The 21,500-nt window shown below is 39.4% G+C and overlaps 1 protein-coding gene across 15 annotated transcripts in view; it reads right to left on the reverse strand.

Moving 5' to 3' along the window:
• KANSL1L (KAT8 regulatory NSL complex subunit 1 like) overlaps window positions 1-21,500 on the reverse strand; it is a 67,446-nt gene that overhangs the window by 9,789 nt on the left and 36,157 nt on the right. For all 15 annotated transcript variants that reach the window (XR_008577799.1, XR_008577798.1, XR_008577801.1 and 12 more), the window contains 6 exons: window positions 9,651-9,813; window positions 5,603-5,713; window positions 5,047-5,184; window positions 2,491-2,615; window positions 968-1,092; window positions 9-63 (listed from right to left, as the gene is read on the reverse strand). Coding sequence is in view for 8 of the 15 variants with exons in the window: in XM_054830954.1 (XP_054686929.1) it covers window positions 9-63; window positions 968-1,092; window positions 2,491-2,615; window positions 5,047-5,184; window positions 5,603-5,713; window positions 9,651-9,813 (717 nt within the window). In the remaining 7 variants the exon portion in view is untranslated. The remainder of the gene's footprint in view (window positions 1-8; window positions 64-967; window positions 1,093-2,490; window positions 2,616-5,046; window positions 5,185-5,602; window positions 5,714-9,650; window positions 9,814-21,500) is intronic.

A 21,500-nucleotide genomic window follows, 5' to 3' on the forward strand; every position in this document is an offset into this window, starting at 1 on the left:
CAGCCTACCTCTTCTTCATCTGTATGAGATCTTTCTAAAGGTTGAAATTCAACAATTCTCCAGCTAGAAATGAGACGAGGAAAGTAAAATTAGTTTACCTAGAAGCTGTTTCATTATTTCAGCAGTAGAGATGACTCTTCTGTTCCTACACTATATTGTTAATTACTCCTTCTTCAACACTGCTTGTGCTTCAAAATTTCTTTCAAATAAAATAATTTCAAATTTAAGGTGCCGGTAACAATGCCCAAAATTTGGATTTCCCTTTCCCTACCCCATATCTAACTTTTCCTTTTCCCAACACAGTCTTTAAGCTATCCAATAGAGTCTTAATAATATTTTTAGCTTTAAAGACCATATAAAAGCAAATACAAATTAGAGATTTAAAATATGGAACAACTGCATTTAGTCATTTTTACTCTGCTTTAGCAATCTAAAGAGGTTCTTTTCCTAAAAAAAAAAAACCCAAACCCAAACAAACCGAAAAAAGAGTAAGATATGTCTCTAGAATCATGGAAAAATTAAGCTTACTGTATCAGAATGGATAAATTTTAAAAATATATGCTAAAATCAGTTCTGTTTAATTCACTGAAAATAGTTAACTATTGTCTTATGAACCATAACACACAAAAAAGACAGCAACCTCCAAATTAATGTTCAGAGCATGTCAGCCTTATGGCACGTTTCAGGCCACAAATATCACTACAATTAAGATGATATAAATGCACTTCTATTTTTAGCCAGCCTGTGCATCTGCCACCTCCCAGTATCAGACTATTTCCCTTGTGCTATCAGCTGCCCGGTCTTCCCACCATTCCAGTCACACAAATTGAAGTGCGCAGGAAAAAACCAAGTGCATGAAAAGATCATCTTAATATTATTATCTAACTACGTGTTAACGATATTCTTAGTTAACGTTCTCATGTTCATTTTGGCATCTTCTTTGCAACTGAGGAGGTCATAAACAAACCTGGGGGTAAGGATTTCTTTGTACTGTAGTTTCTCCAACTTCGATGGCGCCACCAGCGACATCGGAATAACAATGTTGTCGATATCATAGGAACTCTCACTTCTCAGCCTCCTCCTGGAGTTATGCTGTATAATATAATCAATACAAGAGGAGAGTCATCAGTTCAAATCACAGGCACTACGTATTAGCTGAGAAACATTAGAACTGCACGAGGAGAAAGTCTGTAACTTGAACACATTTTCTAGTGGCTTAATGACGTTCAAATTCCCCCCCTCCCAGATGGAATCAACAAATCTTAAAACTGTCTCATCTCTGAGATTTACTTCTTGCTGGCATAACTCTTACTGCAATCAGTGGGAGTTTCCCTTCCTTGATTTCAGTTACAGTTAATTCTGAATACTTATGAGAACTTTGAAGTTAATGCTGCCTTCTTCATAATGTTCAGTCTACAAAGATGACCTTTAATCTATTAACTCGTAACCTAAGTGGTTCTTCAGTGTGATACAATTAAGAATTCAAAAAGAATGAAGCTACATTTAGCAGTGAAGAACAGCCTACATGGAAAGTGTTTTCTGAAAGACGTGCAAAAGACAGAAACTGAATTTCTTAGCCGTGATCATAGTAGAATTCCTGGTGGTGTTCTCTGCCAACTGGTGCATGGAACCTACACGGGTCAAAAACTGAAGTTCCTGAATTCCAGGAGAAAGTTTAGTTTTAAATCACAACACATTCCGTATTACAAGACCTCAGCTTTTAACTGAACGCTAATGGAAGCAATCTATTCTAAAATGCTCATTTAGGTGTTCTTTGACGATGGTCTGATCAAGCAAGGGAAGAAAGGAGCAGTGTGCATTGCCAAAACTGCATTGGGGACGCACGTTTAAACTCAGCTCTCCAGGAGTCATTACCAGATTGAAACATGATGACTTACAGAGCACCAGTATACCAGTAGGCTTAGCAGAACTGTGGGACTGAAATCTGGATATTATTATGAAATTCTTTATGAATTCCAATAAAACAAAGTGTGTTTCTGCAGTGACTTCACTGAACCAGAGCTGTGCTGCTCCCCAGCAAATTTATTTACCAGAGACTTTGCCTGTAGTTCTGCACAGGTGGTTTTAAATAATGAAGCTGAGAGTTAACAAATTCTGTGATTATATTTACATTGTGAGGCCATTTTAGGTAGCTGCAACAAGAAAAAAGGGTCATAAGAACATAAATCACAGTGTATTTAATGAAATCTAGGGGGGAAGAAAAAAAAAAAGGCCCAATGACAATAAACTTAATTTACACTCCAGTTATATGACCTGCAAAATTCTGTTAAATGCAAGTATCTGTTTTAGGAACACCACATATTCAAACTGAATAAATTACTTAATATAATGCACCTAATTCACTGTAAAAATGCTCTGTACTGTAATTCAACACTAAATTAGATGTAAAAGGCATGCATTTTTGGATTATTAATTTGCACAAGTCTCTGCTAATATTTTAGTTAAGATAGTGATACATTTTTTGTTTACCTGTGATGAAGTGCTGTGAGTGGGCCTAGACATCGCATTGACATTGGTCACGGCAGTAAAACTGCTATGGGATTCTGGTTCTGCGTGTTGAAAGGAGAACGTCTCAAACCTAGCATTACGTTCGCCTGTCACAAAAAAAAATAATAAAAAATGCATACCAGCTGTTGTCTATTAGACTAAAGATATTTTTCCATACAGTAATAATAAAGTCATTTCTAGAAGCCCACAGCTAACCACTCACAATTTAATGAATACTATAAAAAGCCATCTAAATAAACACTTGTTACTCATCCTGTCATTGTTCCACAAAACTCATCCCTCTCCTTCTATGAAGGATTTCTTCTTGTGGAACCAGCTTTGCATGGGCAAATCCTGCTGCTTTTTTCGGAAGCTGCCACAGACTACACGCACAGCAAATGCAATCAAACTTAGAGGAATGCTCCTCAGTGTTTCCTGACAGCGCTTCCCTAGCCGGACTGCATCTCACTAACGTACCAGTTCGCCGAGCCCTCACTGATGGTTTCCTCCTTTATAAATGATAAAACAAAACTGGCAGCAAGGGTAACAAACAAAATTAGTTTCCAGATCTCCATGTGTGGTTTCTTCTAGTAGTGGCCCACTGCTCCAGACAAACAGTAATTTTTGTTTACTCTTACTCAGTCCCAGTGTAAGCAGCATTTAGGGGGATTCAGATTTTAACCACCTGCATTCTGCTTTCCTTCTACCTTAATTGCCAGTAAGAAGAGACACCTCAGATTTAATATACTAACTAATAAAAAGAATCAGTATATTCCAACACAGAAAAAGAGGTAAGGCTGATCTAAAGACTGTACTGCACAGGCTGGGTCAAAGACATGAACTCTCATCTCCCAGGCAGCTCTGCAACTCTCTGGCACACAGCTTTTATTTTTGGCCTTGTTCATCAGGCTGACCTTCCCCATGGATAATTTCTCCTAGACAGAGCCCAAATTAGGAATAAATATGTAGTACTACACCCGTAGCACTAATAAGCTAGAACTGCTGCTGCTACTCACAAATACACCACATAGCAGTTTTCTGGCATTGGGAAACTATGATCCTCATGATAAAAGATGGAAGGTTTTTTTTGTTCCATTAACTCAAAGAACTAAATACTATTGGCAGAAGACTAATTGTAACTTCAAAAGATTTATAGCAAGAAGTTTTCTCTCTGACTAGTGCTCCCAAGTAACTCCAATTGTTGATCTTAGTGTCCATAACAGTACACTTAGGGAAACCAAGTGGTTGCAGCGTGGTTTGGGGACCAGCGACTGGTTAGGGGAGCAGGTGGCATGGAAAAGGATCACTGATGGCGAGAGGGGACACGGCACAGCACCCCCAGCAGAGACAGGCACAGAGCGTAAGAGAAGGCTGTACAGCAAAGGGGAGGGCTGTAATGCGCAAAGGGAATGATGTAAAAAAAAAAACCAACCCTCACCTAAATCTAAGACAGTTTTCAGTGTGTCCAAAACCACCTTTTATTCTCTCCTGTAACTTTCTAATCAATAGGGTTTTTTGGATTTGGGTTGTGGTTTGTGGTTTTATTTTTTTTTAAATAGATCATCATTTTTGGTTAAACCATCTCTGCAGTAATTCCCGTTATCTCCACCTCTACTACAAGATTATACTAGCAGTTTTACCTGGATATGCACCAGAAGTCTACTTTTCCACAATGTTAACTGATCATTTATATCTTTTAATTCCTTCTTAGGGAAAATTTTAAACTAATATAGTTTGACCTCTTACTCAGTGATTTATTTTCTTCAACTGTCTTGTGGAAGTTTTGCCAATTTTTTCCAAAAGTTCACATAAATTAATCTGTAACAGAATCTGTTAGGTTTTACATTTTAATAGCCTGAAGAGGTAAGATGCTATTTATCTTTACAATGGTACGCTGATTTTTTTTGTCCCTAAATTATCACATTATTCTACCGAACTTTCAGGGCACTTTCTATTAACTTACCAAGTGCTGAAGTAGAGATTCAGTGGCTTAAAATATAAAGATAACAACAGTAAAAACACTAATTATAAGCATTGACTACCCACAAGTCCTCTTAACAGTCTGGAAGGAAACCAGAACCACAAATGACAGTACACAACAAACGAAACATAGCTGACCAAAGATGCCAGGAATAGTAAATGTTTGGTTAGGCACATGATTTGACAGATAACTTTGCAATTCGGTCTGTTTCAGTGACTACTATTAAAAAAACCCCTTCATATTAAAAATAATGACACCCAGTATTAGAAAAACACAGCTGGACGGCTGAGCAGTTTCCTTTAAGAGTATTCCAAAAATAAAACACAGAAGCTTGTCTCATTTTGTAACACATACTCAAGAAGAAAGATTACTATGCTTTAAAATAGCACATTATTTTCATGGTGTTGTAAGTCCATTTCTTCACTCTTGTGAAGTTTAATACAGTATCCTTTTTGGAGACAAATTAATTCTCAAAGCCCAGTGATAATAAATTCATTTATACAGTACGTATTTTTAAAGAAGTAGTGCTGTCTTAAGCAGTACCATTTTTCTCTTACCTACTGCTGTCTCACTTAGATGTCTTTTCTTTCTTCCTTCTGACAGCTGGTCAGATGTTCCTGACACTGACTGAGATTTGGAATTAGATAAACAGCCACTGCTCCATTGTTTGACAGAAACATTATGTTGATTATAGTCTACAAGAGAAAAAGCATGTATCAAGTTGAAAACTGATTTTCTGTTGGTGCAATTTACAGGCAATCTCAACTGCTGAACTATTTATAACAGAAAAAAACCAGGCTCCCAACAGGAATCTAAATAGTAAACAGTACTGCAGTCAGGCACCTGTGTCTGCAGAGAATCCGTGTTCCAAACTGCCCCCAGTTGTATTACTGCCCTCCTACCGCTCTGACGGGATCATTTCCGTGCAACAAAGAACCACCTGACACTGTGATCTGGGAAGAGGTTCCTCTTCCACCTAAAGCCTTAGCTGGTTACCTTCTCTGATAACCTGCTTTGTGCTAAGTTTATAAATTGAACCTCTTCAGGGCAGGAAGTACTGGCAAATGAACAAAAAACTATCTTGCAAATATTAAAATACTTTGCTTCACATACCATTGTCTGGAGATACTTTAAACTCCACTCCCAAAGATGAGGTATCAACAGGTTCTCCTTTGATGTCATCCCTCCTTAATAGTGTTTCAAAGTATATGTGAAGAGGAATATCTAATAAAAAAAAGAAATCAAAAGGGAATGGAGTCTGTATCAGAAAGATGCCAACCTATGAGCCAATAAATTATGCATTATTACTAAAGGTCTAGGAATTGATTTACGTAACACTATGTAATATAACCTATGAGCAATATTGCTGCCTTGAGTCCTTCAACTCATGAAGAACGTCAGTGCTCTGTAACTCCTGCAAGGACCGATCACTTGTCTATAGAGCAGCAGTGTCTTCACATGGTCAAGCTGAAGACAATATAGAAAAACATATCCTGAAACTGGTGAGACCAAAGGAAAACTCAATGATGATATCCTAAAAAAGCCCAACTGGACATTTCAAAGAAGTGACTTTTGCATGAGTAAAATAGAAAATTTGAGGCAAGGCAATTCTCGGCAAGATACTTATTGTACGAGTGCTATCCTCCACTATAGGCAAAGACCTGTAGTCTTTCCTATCAAGGTACTCGTCTTTCTATTAACAGGAGATAAGAATTATGCCATGGTAAAAACAAATCCCTTTTTAGCTGTGAAGCTATGCTGTCACACATGCTGACCAAGGCGGTATGCTTAAGTGGTTCCAAGCTCTCCAGCACCAAGAGCTTCTAAGGGCTGACAAGACAACTCAGATCGAGGTAGGACTCAAACCTAAGGAATGCTCCTGAACAAATCCCAGTGCAGGCACACACACTTAGTACATTAACAGCACTTTTTTTTGATGTTCAAAGTCAAAGTAAGAAAGAACAAAGTTGTGTTACTCTGGAATAAACTATGTCCATACCTGCAATTACTCCAGAATTATTCTTCCAAGAAAACAAGCTCTGGATGGTATCGAGTGAGATTAAGACTAAGGGGTCTTCCCCTTTTGCCTAACTCCTGCACACAGTGCACTTATCCTGTATTCTGAAAAGGCTTTGGTTCAGCCTAAGTAATTAATGCTTTTGGAAATTGTTACTGCTGGGAGCTTAAGAGGTAATTTCAAGGTACATTCCTTCTTTCTCTCTCTGGCAAAGGCTTCACCAGGGCAATGTAATTCATTTCCTGAGGGAGTTCTAACCCAGAATTAGTCTGCAAAACATCTCAAGTGGTAAGGAATTTACCCACTGTTGTAAGGCAGGAAGGCTTAAGAAAAATAGGTCTCTCTCTGAAAAGCCTTTCCAGAAACAAAATTACAAGAAGAGAAATTAAGTAGAAAGAAATATGTCAATGTAAGAAGCAGGCTTGACAACTATTACATTCAGAATGAGAAGAGGACCAAGGGCAGGGCAGAAGAGTGGGCATTAAACTACTTTTATTTACATACAACCTTAGCCTTGTGTGCCTTCAGGACTTGCCAGGACAGAAACTTTCAACATATTTTGCTAACTAAAAAGAACAATTTATTTCAATTTGATATGGATCTAACTAGATATTTTGTCAAAAGGCTAAAGGTGACCTATAAAAGGTTTTTTTCCCCCAAGGGTTTTGCTGTGTTTCCTATTCTACTTCTGAGTAAAACAAAAAGAAGGTCTGCAAGGTTTATTAGTCACAACATTTAAGTAAAGAAATAACCAAAACTTTTCTCCTATTTTTTTTTTTTCTGGGGAACCACTTGGATGTCTCAGAGATTTTTTTATTATGTGCTCCTGTATCTTAATCAAAAGGGTAGGAGTTTTTGCTGCAGTTTATCCACAGGCTAGGTGCAGAAATACTAGAAACCCAAACTTCTTAGATACAAACTACAATTTTCTGGTTATAAGGGTGCAAGTTTAAAGAGGTGCTTTTTTGTTCAAGGGATGCTGCAACCACTGACATATTTTTGGTCAAGATCCTTGGTAACTGAAAACTCTGAAGGCAAGACTTAGAACAATAAGGACACTTATGCTTCCAGAAGTGAGTACACTAACGAGCCAGTCCCACTACATTGTATTTACTAGGTTGTCTGCAAATTATGATTCTCCTTTGAAAGAAAAAACAAGAGCCTAAGTATTTTGAAAGTAAAAAACAAGGTACAAGAGAGAACAATACCTGAACCTTGAACTTGAATCCCTCCTCGCACACTGAAAAATCAAACTCCCAGAGTTCCAAAATAGAACAAATACCAATAATAATTTTTTAACACGCAGAGAAAATTAAAACAAAACCCTTTTCTTTTACTCTGCTGACAAACTTTTTTTATTCAGAAGAGAGTGATAAAAGATGTGGGCACACAACAAGCAGTATTTTAAGAGAAGTTATCCCTCTGGAAAGGGATAACTATGGAAGCCGCAAAGAAAACATGAAACTGAATCAGGCTACTTGACCAAGTCAGAAAATTTCTAGCATGCGTTTATTCACAATAATTCTTTCATATGAAAGAAAATGACAAATAGACTAGTGATCTTCATGAGGAGGTAGAGACAGCAAAGTACACAAAGCACAGAGTAGAGCACGAATCTAGCCTCCCTCAAAAACAAGGACTGCGACTGAGCAGGAGATAGTAGGTCTAGCACTTTTTTCCTGTCTTAACTATTATTAGCAAGGCTAAGGCTCCTTGAAAAGACCCTCAAAAGAAAGATGTTCTTAGTATTAGTATGAAGCTAAAGTAACATTTTTCTTCCTCCATCCTGGCAAAGTGACCAACCATAGCCACAATGCAATCCAAAGCCTTTTTAGTTTTTTTCACGATGATTAATCTTTTTTTGAGAAAAGAAAATGTCAATGTTCTTATTAAACTTCCTAGTCTCCCTTAAGAGTAAGGCAAGAATGAATGCAAGGGGCATAGCCTTATATGACTGTCCTTGAAAAGACTTCTAACCCCCCTGACTCCTGTCCAGCTGGGCTGTCAGAGTCACAGGGTAAGTGATAGAGAGCGTGTGCAAAGAAGAAAGATTTAAGAGTTGTTTTTTTCCCCTCTCCACAACACAGTCTTGCTGACTAGGATGTTGCTGTTGCAGTCTTGGAGTGAGTGTTCTGTTTCTCCTATCTGCTCCTTCAAAATATTCTCCTCTCTACCCCATACATGGGATGTAAACTCTCGTAAACCTAAAAGACTTGAGACCTTCTCAGGATTCCGTGTCCACACTTGGGTCTTCTCTACTGGCCAGTGACAAGTTCTCCAAACCCAAGACTTACTTTAATCTCTGACTAATTCTTAATACCAGGCTGCAGTGTCTATACTGTCATTCTGGGAAGACAGTGGGTTTGATTAAAGACTCAAACAGTTCCATGGAAGTCCCTGCCTCACATTCAGTATTATTTTGTGGCAAAGAAGTCCCTTAGAACAGCAGAATTCCTGTACTGGTCAGCAACTACCTGGAAATACATTCCTCCTAAAATAAAAAAAAAAAAAACAACTCAAAAATCAATAGTATGAATCCCTTCTGCTGATAACAGCATGTAATATGTTATTTTGAATTCCCAAGTGCTGTCAAGTTGCACCTGCACTAGTTTCAGGGCTAATAAGAGTCACAAACAACATCATCTGCATTATTGTTCAAAAAGATTAAAGAATCAGATGACAGAAACTATAAACTTTGAAGATCACCAAAAAGGCTGACTATCACAAAAACAATTAGAAAACCTAAATAAAGCTTTTTGGAGCTAGTCCAAAAGGCCTGAACTGAAAGTTGCTTATGAAAACAATACAACCAAGGTATGGTAGTGTGCTGGCAAAAGCACCATCTAAAGGACTAACACTGACTCAGTTAGATCATGAAAGATGCAAAAATACCTTTTCCCTGACTAGTCTTTCTTGGCTATAATCACATTACTGGTATGGGAAACCTAGAAGGTGTAATTTTTAAATGCCAGGATGAAGTTAAGATTTTCATTTAGTCTGAACTCAAGTATTTTGCCAGCGTGAGGTTTTCTGTAAGAGAATTAAGTTCTAAAAATCACTCGAAAGAAAAGTTAGTCCATAAGCTCTATAGCTCTCAGAAGCACAACCACTCTCTGTTAGTGGCATGGTGTTTGAGTTACTTACCTGAAGGGAATGATAAGACCGGATGAAAGGAAGAGTCCAGCTCTTGCACATAATCTAGTATTTTAGATTCCATGCTGTACTCACTACTACTCAAAGCAGAGGCTGGCACCATACATGGTAACTGAGTTTTATATGGAAAGGAGGCATCTCTAGATGGCAAAGTCTGCAAGGATACACAGAAATAAAGGTTAACTTCTCCTTTACTCACTTCCTTCAAATTAGACCAGAAGGGAGAGGGAAGAAAAAAAAAAAGTCAATAAAAAAGTCATGACACTGTTTAACATGGGAATAAGAAAAATATTCCTACAAACTTCCAGTAGTCTAAACATGACTTACCTCCACTTATCACGGACTATAGTGCACAATACAAAGAATACAAAACCCCTTCAATTAGGGCCAAGAAACAGTTGTCAAAAGTTTCCAGAGAAAATGTAACTGTTTCCAATCATTATTCTGATATATCCTATGACAAACACAAACCCCTTAAAATTCCATTCCAGCACAATAGGCACGATATAGATGTACAAACAAAACTAACACCAGACTAAATACAGGGGTCTCCTCTGTTTACCCCCTTAGTCTTAGTAAGATTCTTAGTATCAATATCTCTAGACAGTTTGAGGTCATACATTTTAAAGCAAAACACAGTATTAAACATTTTGAGCACACCATGTACTTACACAAAGCAAAAGTGCAAAGTCCTTGTTATAATTTAAATATCAGATAAGCAACACAAACAAAAGCAGATACACAGCAATAAATACAGAGAGGGATGCACTGAGGATTGATTAATATGTAGTAAGAGGAATTACTAGAAAGAAGAGAGCTGCAAAGAAAGATTAATTTACCTGCTTATTTGCAAGGCTTGTTAAAGTACAGAAGGCAAAATGATGGATTGCACAGAACTGGTAGGCGTGAGGAAGTAAGACTGAGGCAAAACACAGGGTAGAAATGGGCAGGAATAAGCAGCAGAGTGTAGGCAATACACTGAGCTCTGAAAGAACTGAATGTGCTACTACAGGGCAGCAAACAGTAGTCTGTGCTTCAGAATAACCTACAAAAGCACTGCAGGGAAACAGTGTTGCTTATGCTACTTTCAGCCTTACTGGATACTAGAAGTAGTGACCCCAAAGGTACTGACATTTTTAAAGGCTTCCATAGGTTTTCGATACTTTGCCAAATGCTGCAGATCCTACAAATGGGAAGGGAGGGAAGGGAGGCACTGGGGTACTTCAAGGGTTGCAGCCTAATGCTGTGCAAACAGCCACATTTTTCATCTCCTGGAAAAGGATTTCAATGTAAAAAACTGTAAGAATGAATATAACAGTGGTCATCTTGATTTTCTTACGACATTTTATGGAACAAAAGGAAAACATCTAGCAGTTGTATCAGAGGCAAGACAATCAAACAAACATTACTTGTATTTTTCAGTACTTCTGCTTTCCGAATCCAAGAGATCTTTTCAGCTGCTTCCTCCTGCCTGAACTATTCCAGGATGTATTCTAGCAGTGCCACTCATCTGCTAGTGATGCAGTAGTTACATCCACCACATAAAATCCCCTTCCACGGAGTGAAATCAGTGCTTCTGTCACATGGCATCAGTATTCACAACCTACACTACCGCAGAAAATATCCCATTAAAAAGTTCCCCTTTCCATCTCTTCCCTTCTTCTCAATCAACAAACTCCCTATGCCAGTATTGTATTGCAGGAACTATTAAAGTCAAGCAAGCGTGTTACGATGCTGGAGCAGAGGAGACCCTGTTGTGGTCGCGTGGTTGTATTTCACTTTTTTCCCCCCCACAGGAAAACATTAACAGTCCTAAATCCACCTTGATCTCCATACACAGGTATATGCACAAGTACTTTCAACTTAATTTGGAAAGAATTCTTTCCTAGCCCAGGAGTCCTTCGAATCAACGTTCTGTTATTTTCCTGTGACAGACATATGGGACTCTTCATCTGTTAAACTTTAAACATCCACAAAGTGTTGGCAGAACTGGGACCTGTGTTTGGAAACACTAGAGGGATAAATGCTAAAGCAAATGTAATGTTTCCCATTATATGGACCATTAAACTAAAGCTTTAAAGAGCTTTTAGGTAGTTGCTCTACATCTGATGCAATAAGGGCTTGCTTTTCAAAATTGTACAAAAGTATATTTCCTCTTGATATTTGTCTTTTAGAAATTAACTAGTTTCCTGATTCTCCATTATTTAAGGCTGCTACTGCACCCTCTCTGCTTGCCTTTTTTTTTCAGAAATGAATCTACATTACAGTAAATGATAAAACTCTCATTCTTTAAAAAGAAATCCCCAAGCACTAATCAGTAAAATTACCTAGAAAATATACAGATAAGACCAACACATATTGACATCCAGCCCTTTAGTTCTAACTCACTTCTTTTTTTGCTTCAATTCAATTTAGTCCCAAACACACTTAGACCATAGCTTAAAGCTAAGCCTGCTAAAAAACATGCATACATGGCCAAATAACCTCCACAGGCTCAATCTATTTTGAAACAATATTAAAATCCATTTGCCAACATTGGTAAGTGGAAAATTCTTTTCCTCATCTTGCCTGTGGTAGGAGTTACAAAACCTTATGCCTGAATTTGTGTATTATTTCCTTGAATGCTCTGGCATCAACACGTAAATAATTAAATCTTTCATTAAGTCAGTTCGTAATTCAAAAGAAAATAAGGACTTAGAAGCAAGAGTAATTTTATTTAAATGCCTGTGAAGTTTCTAGAAAAAAGCTAAAACTCTGGCAGTGTCTGTGTTCCTTGCTACTGGATCTGGTTTAAATTTCTGATGGAGTAGTTTTCCACTGGAAAATGCTGAATTAGTGAAATCATGATGTTTGTCAGGAATGTCAATTTAATCAACTCTTGATGAAAAAATTTCTGAAGCCCTTCACTCTGGAATGAAAGCATGTTGCTCAGTCAAAGAAAGTGCTTCAACCTTATTGAAACAGAACTGACGAATTGTTTATTGGAAAATGAAACTTTCCCCCCTTCCAATTCAGTATGGAACACAGTCTAAAACCCAATTGGCTTTTACAGCAGTTTATCATCGATTTTGTAACACAACATGAAGAACAAATCCACCAAAACCCAACTGAAAACAACCCCACAAATACATCCATTCAGCCACAGCAATGACAAGTGGTTTCATGAAAACCATGGCATAGAGCTTTTAGAAGAGAGGCCTCTACAGCAAAGACTGACTACAATGCCAACCCTTCAGAAAGAAAGAGAGATTATGTATTGGGTTTGTGTGGCAAGGTTTTGGTAGCGGGGGGGCTACAGGGGTGGCTTCTGTGAGAAGCTGCTAGAAGCTCCCCCTGTGTCTGACAGAGCCAATGCCAGCCGGCTACAAGACGGACCTGCTGCTGGCCAAGGCCGAGCCAATCAGCGCCTCTGTGATAACATATTTAAGAAGGGAAAAAAACAAGTTAGAGGGAGCTTTTGCAGCCAGAGAGAGGAGTGAGAAGATGTAAGAAACTCTGCAGACACCAAGGTCAGTGCAGATGGAGGGGGAGGAGGTGCTCCAGGCGCCAGAGCAGAGATCCCCCTGCAGCCTGTGGTGAAGACCATGGTGAAGCAGGCTGTCCCCCTGCAGCCCATGGAGGAAGGATGAGGGGGTGTAGAGATCCCACCTGTAGCCCGTGGGGGACCCACGCTGGAGCAGTCTGCTCCTGAAGGTCTGCACCCTGTGGGAGACACCCATGCTGGAGCAGTTCATGAAGGACTGTAGCCCGTGGGAAGGACTCACGTTGGAGAAGTTCATTAAAGACTGTCTCCCGTGAGAGGGACCCCAACGCTGGAGCAGGGAAGTCCTCCCCCTGAGGATGAAGGAGCAGCAGAAACAATGTGTGATCAACTGACTGTAACCCCCATTCCCTGTCCCCCTGCGCTGCTGGCGGGGGGGAGTAGGTTGAAACTGGGAGTGAAGTTAAGCCCAGGAAGATGGGAGGGGTGTTTTAAGATTTGATTTTATTTCTCATTGCACTACTCTGTTTTGCTTTGTAATAAATTAGATGAATTTTTCTCTAAGTTCAGTCTGTTTTGCTCGTGACGATAATTGGGGAGTGATCTCTCCCTGTCCTTATCTCGACCCACAAGCCTTTCATTATACCTTTTCTCCCCTGTCTAGTTAAGGAGGGGGAGTGAGAGAGCAGCTCTGGTGGGCACCTGGCCTCCAGCCAGGGTCAACCCACCACAGATTACTAAACTCTTATCAATTTTTCCCCTGATATACTATACCTTGTACATCTCCTGCAACATTTTTCTTCATTACTGAAATATGAAACATCATGCTTCCCGAGCTTCAGTAGATATAGAGAATAACATTAAATTAAATTGATTCTATTAAGGAAAAGAAAATACACTGTATTTAAGAGGAAATCAGAAGTGTGCAAGCTTTTAATCTTCAACTAAAACAGCAGCTCTGTTTTAAACTTCATAAGAAATCGTGTCACCAACAGAATCTAATTTTCTAGAGTATTATGAATTTTAATCTTCTTGGAATCTTTTTTTCTTTAGTACTGTTTTACTGGGTCACAGAAAATCTAGTAAGCAATTTATGTTGATATTCAAAACAATTCTTGCACTTGCTTGTCATAAATCGATGCATTAGACAAAGCACGACTGGCTCATGCCTCTTTTCTCGAAGGGTCAGAAGGCTGAACAGTACTGGCCAACCATCCTTCTGCAGAGAAAAAAATTTGAGTCTATGAAGTGTGCCACAATTGAAAAGAAAAATGTTTTGTGCTCCCAGTTAAAAATTCTTAAGTGAATACTTGCTTCATGGTTTCAGCTACTGATCACTAAAACTCCTACCATTTTTGGAAACATGCCTAAATGTAACAGTGCAGAGCACCACAGTTCAATTACACCAATGTGTATGAATCCAGGAAGTTAATTAAGTTAGCTGAAATACACTCTGCTGAATACCTGTCACGCCTGCTTCTGATTACTCTTATAAGCTCGAAAAAGGCAAGGAAAAAGCATTTATTCTCCCTACACACACACGCACTCAGAACTTTTCAGCAATATCAAAGAACTATCCCCCTTAATGCTAAAAGCTGTTCTTCAGTAAATGACTAGCCAACTACATTGCAAAGACTTAATTGTGGGATCCAAGAAAACCACTGTGTGGGTAGCTGATGCCTCCTCTTCGAACATCAAACACACTACTAACTTTTAATCCTCCAGAAGTGCTATGTACAGCTCACACCAACAGAGCACCGTGTTACCTGCTTGCTTCTGTGCTTTAGCATTTGCGTTAAAGGCCAGCCCACTTCTCCATGCCCTCCCTCTTCAGCACACAACAATCTGCTCTGAGCAGAGCTGTGTCCCTCTGGCAAAACATATAGTTCAATGAAATGTCTTATTTCATAACATGAATAGCAGGAGTTCCCTAAGCGAGACTTCACTGCAGAGTGCTTTTAGGAAACATAAAACACGTGGATAGTGAAAGGTTAATCTGAAAGCCCCAAAGACCTTCTCTCTCTCATCAACAGGTAGTGGAGGAGAAGGTGGGCAAAGCATCTAAGACATCCCTATATGGGAAGGTGCATAACAGATGGTGCTGATGATACATACTACATGACAGACCTTCCCTTACAGATGAAGCTTCTCTAGATGTCAAATGGACAGACCTTTCCCACGCACTAGCCTGCAATCTATACATAGGTCAGGTACAGTGAAGCAAGCTGCCCTGGGATGTAAACGAATTTGTCTGCCTCTGGCCCCTCTAAAGCTGTCGATAAGGATAAAGCAGAAGATCCTGTGGCAGAGGCTAGTTTTTCCAGGAACAGAACTGAGACTTTCACAGAACACTAACAACAACTTACTCAGCATCTGACTTGTCTCGAATTCAGATTTTTCATCAGTGTCATAAAAGAAGCAGTAGCTTCTACTGTTCTCAGAGACCACCCACCTCTCACATGTATATATAGAGTTTAGTTTCTTTCATCCTGTTATAAGCCAATGGGAGATGGACTTTCAACTGCTCTGTGGGAAACATATGCCATCCTCAACATCAAGAAACAAAGACCCTTTGTAAATCAATTGAAAAATCAAGGTTAGTGCTTAATCTTTGACCAGTTAAACCAATGACCAGTTAAACCAAAAGAACGAAAGACACATTAACCCACAGGGATATCTTTTCAAAAATGCCGTGTAGAAATTAAGAGTAAATGTGATCAGTAAAACACTACAGAAATGTCATAATGAGCTAAAGATGCAAGACTGTGAAAAGCACACTTCAGGTTTTTCATTCTGGAAAAGAATTCCCAGGCTGACTGGCTTGCCACAAACCTCACAAAGGATGGATTTAGTTCCACTGGCAGTATCAGCATAGTGCAAAGCTAAAGGCGTTCTCCCTTCCTTCCTCCCCAGTAGACAACAGTCTTGTCTCACACTCAGAATAGCTGAATGCATAGAAATAATTCTTTTTTCCCATTCAGGTTTTGCTGATTTTTAACTAATAGAAGACCTTCTTTTTTAACTTCCAGTGTTAAAATAGTAATTTTATCAACTATTATTTTCACTTATAAACTTTGTAAACCATAACCAAGGGGTTCTCCTCCCCAGACTAGAAGACTGAGGTACTATACCGTGTTCATTGAAGCAGGATGCATCCTCTTCTTGAAACCAGTTTGCAGGAGACTTGGCAACACAACAAAATTCCCTGTATTCATGGCTTTTTAGAAGCCAGCAATGCCAGGAAGCTATACAGAAGCAGGTGGTGGAGCCAATATCTAGGGATATCAAGGAGGGGGATGACAACCAGTAGACTCCTTTCGGTGCAACTAAGGAGAAATGTGAACTACTTCACTATATGAAAGACAAGACTTCTAGCTGGCTACTGAATAATATGCTTGATAGTTACTGCTCTAGACAGTGCTGTTTCTTTAAACGTACAAACCAAGGGAGCTAGAGAAAGCAGTAGTTGATAACAGCCACAAAGAATGCACTTGTATCTCCGTAAACACAAATAAACTACAACACGGGATAATATGGTGGAGGAAATGGGATTGTATTCTAGGAAGCAGGTGCTAAAATATTTGTCCCCAGACAAACATATCACCTGGCAGAAAACAGGGTACAACTTCCACACTATATGCAACATTCTGGTTAAGCACCTTGTTTGCACACCCATGCTTCTCCCTGTCCCTTATTCTCTGCTACAGACCGCTTGCAGATAGCAGACATTTAGGAAGGTAAAGGCTCTTCATGCTGGATATAATACAAATTATAAAAGTGTATATATGTATACACTCTTCTCTAAAAACTGAAAATTATCAAGACTTGGCGAAAGAGCCATATGTATTTACCAAGTGGCATCTACAAAATGTATCACTGGCCCTAAGCATGCACTGAGAAAGCAGCAGGACAAAAAAATCATTGAACTGGTATGAGAACGAGATTAAAATAAGAAACCCAAAGCCTAGAATTTAAATACTTTTTTCCTGTCTGTTTTGGAGCCCTCTGGAGAAGCAGTCACTTTTTTTTTTTTTCTTTAAACCACTAAACAAAAGCAGATATTCTTATGCTCTCACTTAACTCCCTTTTGAGACTAAAGAGAAAAAATGTGGCAATACTCAACTGCAAGAGCTGGCAACATTATACCAATCGTTTGCTTGTGGTATCTAAAATGTAAGCTTTTGCACCTCAATTCCCAACTTTCGGTGTTTTGGCACCTTTGCAAATTTGAATTCCAGTTTTCTCCATGTGCCTCAGTGCACAGAACCATCTTTTCCTCCAGCAGGTGGAGATACATATACAATGAGAATTTTCAGATTAGAAAAACCCCACTGTGCTGCACAATCCTGCATGAAATGGATAGGATCAAAATTTATAGTACTCAGATCTTCCTCCTTTATTACCCCTTACCCTTTATTTATAATTGTATGAAGTTTTAATAGATTAAAACACTACCTAACCTCAGTGACATCTCTTGACAAAGCATGACTTGACCAAAAAAAAAAAGAAGAAAAAAGTGAAGTTAATGTCATTAGTTAGGATGTTAAATGAGAAACTAACAAAATTTACTGGCAAAACAAATTCCTTGTTACTAAAACATCCTGCAACAAGCCACACAGCTAAAGTACTAGAAAAGACAACATCAGGGCAAATCAGCTAAGCAAAGTATCTGACTAGTAACAACACTTGTCTGCTTTTAAACAAACTTAACAGAACTTTTGAAAACTCACCCATAATTCAATTCCTTAAAGTTTAGACAAAAAATAGCCGGAAACGGAGATATCTAGGTACTCGCTATAGGAAAAGCATTTGCAGGAGCACCCAGGCATTAGACTTTGGAGAATCCAGGTGGGGGCGAAGCAGTTATAAATGCAACAACCACTGCGAAACTATTCAATTGGAGCTCATGTCTTGAAGTCCTGACGCCCATCTGCTACTTACAGACTTTCTTGCTTTTAATGTTTTGATACTCTTCGTCTTCTTTCTTAGTGTTAGAACTACATTATGTGCATTTTATAGGAGGAGACAACGACCCAGAGATTGACTTGCCAGCTGTAACAACACAAACAAGCGGCAGATCCAGCATTTTGAATGAAGCACTCTCAGACTTCCAACCCCTGCCTGCAAGCACATGTCCTCCTACTAGACCATGCCTGCCGTTTACTCCTTTGTGCTATCCTGCATACAAGTTTTAATATTTATACAAAAATCACACTGAAGAAAAGCACCACTACAATCACATCCTCTAGACTGAAGCACAGACTGCAATACCAGGGTTTATTGGGCGTGTGGATTATTCTGAGTGGCTTGTGCACTGACTCGCAATCAAGAAATGGCCTAAGCTCTTAGCAAGCTATTTAGATAATGAAAGACGAAAGATACAAAACAGATTCCACAGCCAAAAGATGACTCACAGATCATCACTTAGTCATTCTGAATTAGAGGACAAGTAGATTTGGGCCCAAAGGATGTTTCTAGTTCCTGAGGATACTGGATGGTGACAGATAAACCAAACACCCTGCATCCTGTTTTATTTATCCCCATTGCAGTCTAACTATCTTGTAGATGTGGTAGCTCTAGAGTTTCACAGAGTTCTATGTTTTCTTTTAGATACTACTCTGTGTAAGCATTATTTAAATACCAGCGCAGGGGAAGGTGTAGTCCTCTTCAGAAACGAAAAACAGCAAAACAGAGAATAATACAGGGCATCTTCTCAACAGGCACTGGGATGCTACTAGGTCACTAATACTCAAACTTTTGACAGCATTGTAAATGTATGTGGCATGCACTAGATAAGAGGAAAAACGTGGCTGTCTTCCCAGTGACCTTATGAACTGACAGACGGAACAGCAGTTCACAGTTTCATACTTTGCTTTTCCTAACATGGATGTTGGGGGGTGTAGGGGATGAGCTTCCCAAAAGAATCTGAAGAGATGTAAAGAACAACACTCTGAACACCATTTGACACACTAGGGATACAACCAGACATCCCAAAAACCACCCTCAAATTCCTCAAAGTTATCCCAGTATTTCTTAATCTCCTACACATGGGAAGTCTGCGTTTTCCTGTGATTCTCTCGTCAGAATTCTTTAGTCATCGTCTACGCAGATTACTCTGCAGAGTGGCATCACCCATCAGCGCTGCCAGGCACTCGCCCAACGGCTGTTTGAACCAGGCACTGCGAGGAAGCTGGCGCAGGAGCTGCAACGTTCAGAAGATTCAATCTTCTGCTCAGATTTTGGCAAGCTGGTCTCTGTTAACTCCACATCTGCTGCAGGGAGGATGCAGCAAGTATTCCCTAGCTCCAGCTTGCTCTCAGGCCAGTGACCTTAAAGAAATGGTGGTCCTCACAGACCATGGTACCAAAGGCTATATAAAAATGTAAAACATGAAGAAATACGGGAGAAGCGTTTACTAGAGATGGCACAGAAACATTGCATTAAAAATACAACTATTTTCCATGCTGCTAAGAAGTAACTCCTTTTTTTTAATGAAATACTACAAGAAATTTACTGGATTACTATGGGGAATATAAATGCATTTTCCAAGAAAACTAGGTATCAACCTGAGAGGCCATTCCCCATTTTGCATCCTTACCCTTAGACATCTGCCTAATCTAGCAGTCAGCCTGGGCTGATAGCCAGTGTTCTTCCATTTCAAGCTCAGCAATCTCATCAACAGCTGGGTAACCAAGCGTAGCAAGTGCAGGACTAAGAAAGTGACAAGGCCCGTTAGAATAAGATTTCTTGAATGAAACGATACACTGATGATGACTCTTGATTCAAAGACTTAATACCCATTTAGGTTTGATTGTCAGAATGTGCTGGGAATGTCCAGTCCAATTTTATCACTTACTTCCCCAGCAGGATCCTTGATACTCTGTTTTGAACCAACACTATGTAAGAGGCTTTGTTCTTTGCTTTACCTTAATTCTGAAAACTCAATTGAGTTTGGCACTTGCATGAAGTCTGAAGTTGACAGCTTGACTGCTGCCACCACCTCTTATTTTCTCCAGGAACGCAAGCAGAATCTATCTGTAGCACATGACACAGCTCTCCACGTGACTTCTCGGTTAACTTCCCCATGGAGAAGACATTAGAAAGCAGCATCTAAACACAGGTTTTTGAGCCAAGCTGCAGTAAGCATAAAGAGCATTCCCTACAGGGGTTTTTACCACACTGCCTTTGGGACATCTGTGCACTTTCGGTACAGAGACACTGGAGCTGGGTTAGCATATGGTAACCCAACACTAGAAATGTTAAGAGCACGGAGCAGACACACAGTTGCATCAGCTCCAATAGTTGAAGCCTTAACTAGTAACTTAAAAACGCACTTTTTGATTGCAGTCTAAAATCAAAAGTAAACTACAAATTTATCTCCTTAGTCTACAAGTCAAGGTAAACTACTGGGCATGCAAAGCAGCTCAGCTCTATGGCTGGTTGAAGATAAAAATGTAAACTTCAAATGCTTTGAACTCTTGCTGCCAGGCTGCAGAAATGAAGTTTCTGTTCACAAGCTTCCACTGTTATTCTCTGAACTGCACCAACTCTGGGCCAGTTTTCAAAGATGCAGGCTTCTAGAAGACCCTTGTTATTTAGAAGTTGCATCTGGAGTGGAAACCCCTCATGGTTAAGTAGAACAAAGGGAAAGTCCTGGAGTCTCCTGCTGGGGAACAATCTCCACATCTGCAAGAAGCACTTGTGGTATTGGAGGCATCAGTTAGGTAAAGAGGTCTCCAACCTCTTTAACAGGCCACGGATTGGATTCAATGGGAAACAAAGTCCAAGGCAGCCAGAGTCTCCTTGGTTAATGCAAGGAAGATGAAAAGCCTAAGTGTCCAGGAGGTAGAGCTCCCAAACTCTAACCCTCCACCTCCAACCTCCACCATCAAAACCCTCCAGGCAGGCTGCCAAATCTTTTAAGTCCCACTGCCAGAAAGCTCGGAAGTCAAGCTAATAAGAAACTGGACAGGTTTTCAGTAAAATATCTTGCTAAAACTAGGCCACTTCTGCAATTTTGCAGAGGATGCTGAATCAGCACACTCACACAGAACATCCTTGCAGGGGAAATTTCTCCCCAGATCACTGGTACACTTAGTAAATCCTAGACAGTTAGCTGAGGAGACATGGAGATTTCTCTCAATATAACACACTTTCAAAAGGCAAAGTGTAAAATCAAGAAATTAAAACCTCTTGGGATTAACACTGCTCTAAAGAATGAGTTCATACTGTCTCTGCTCCCTAATTAGACTGTTGCTTTAAGCACCACAGCTAAAGTCATTATATATTCTTACCAGCAATACGCTATTAATATCAGATGTGAACAGATATGCCTTTCCCTGCACAACAATGGTTTTTTT

This window comes from Grus americana, chromosome 6 (genome assembly GCF_028858705.1).
Source record: "Grus americana isolate bGruAme1 chromosome 6, bGruAme1.mat, whole genome shotgun sequence".
NCBI lineage: Eukaryota > Metazoa > Chordata > Aves > Gruiformes > Gruidae > Grus > Grus americana.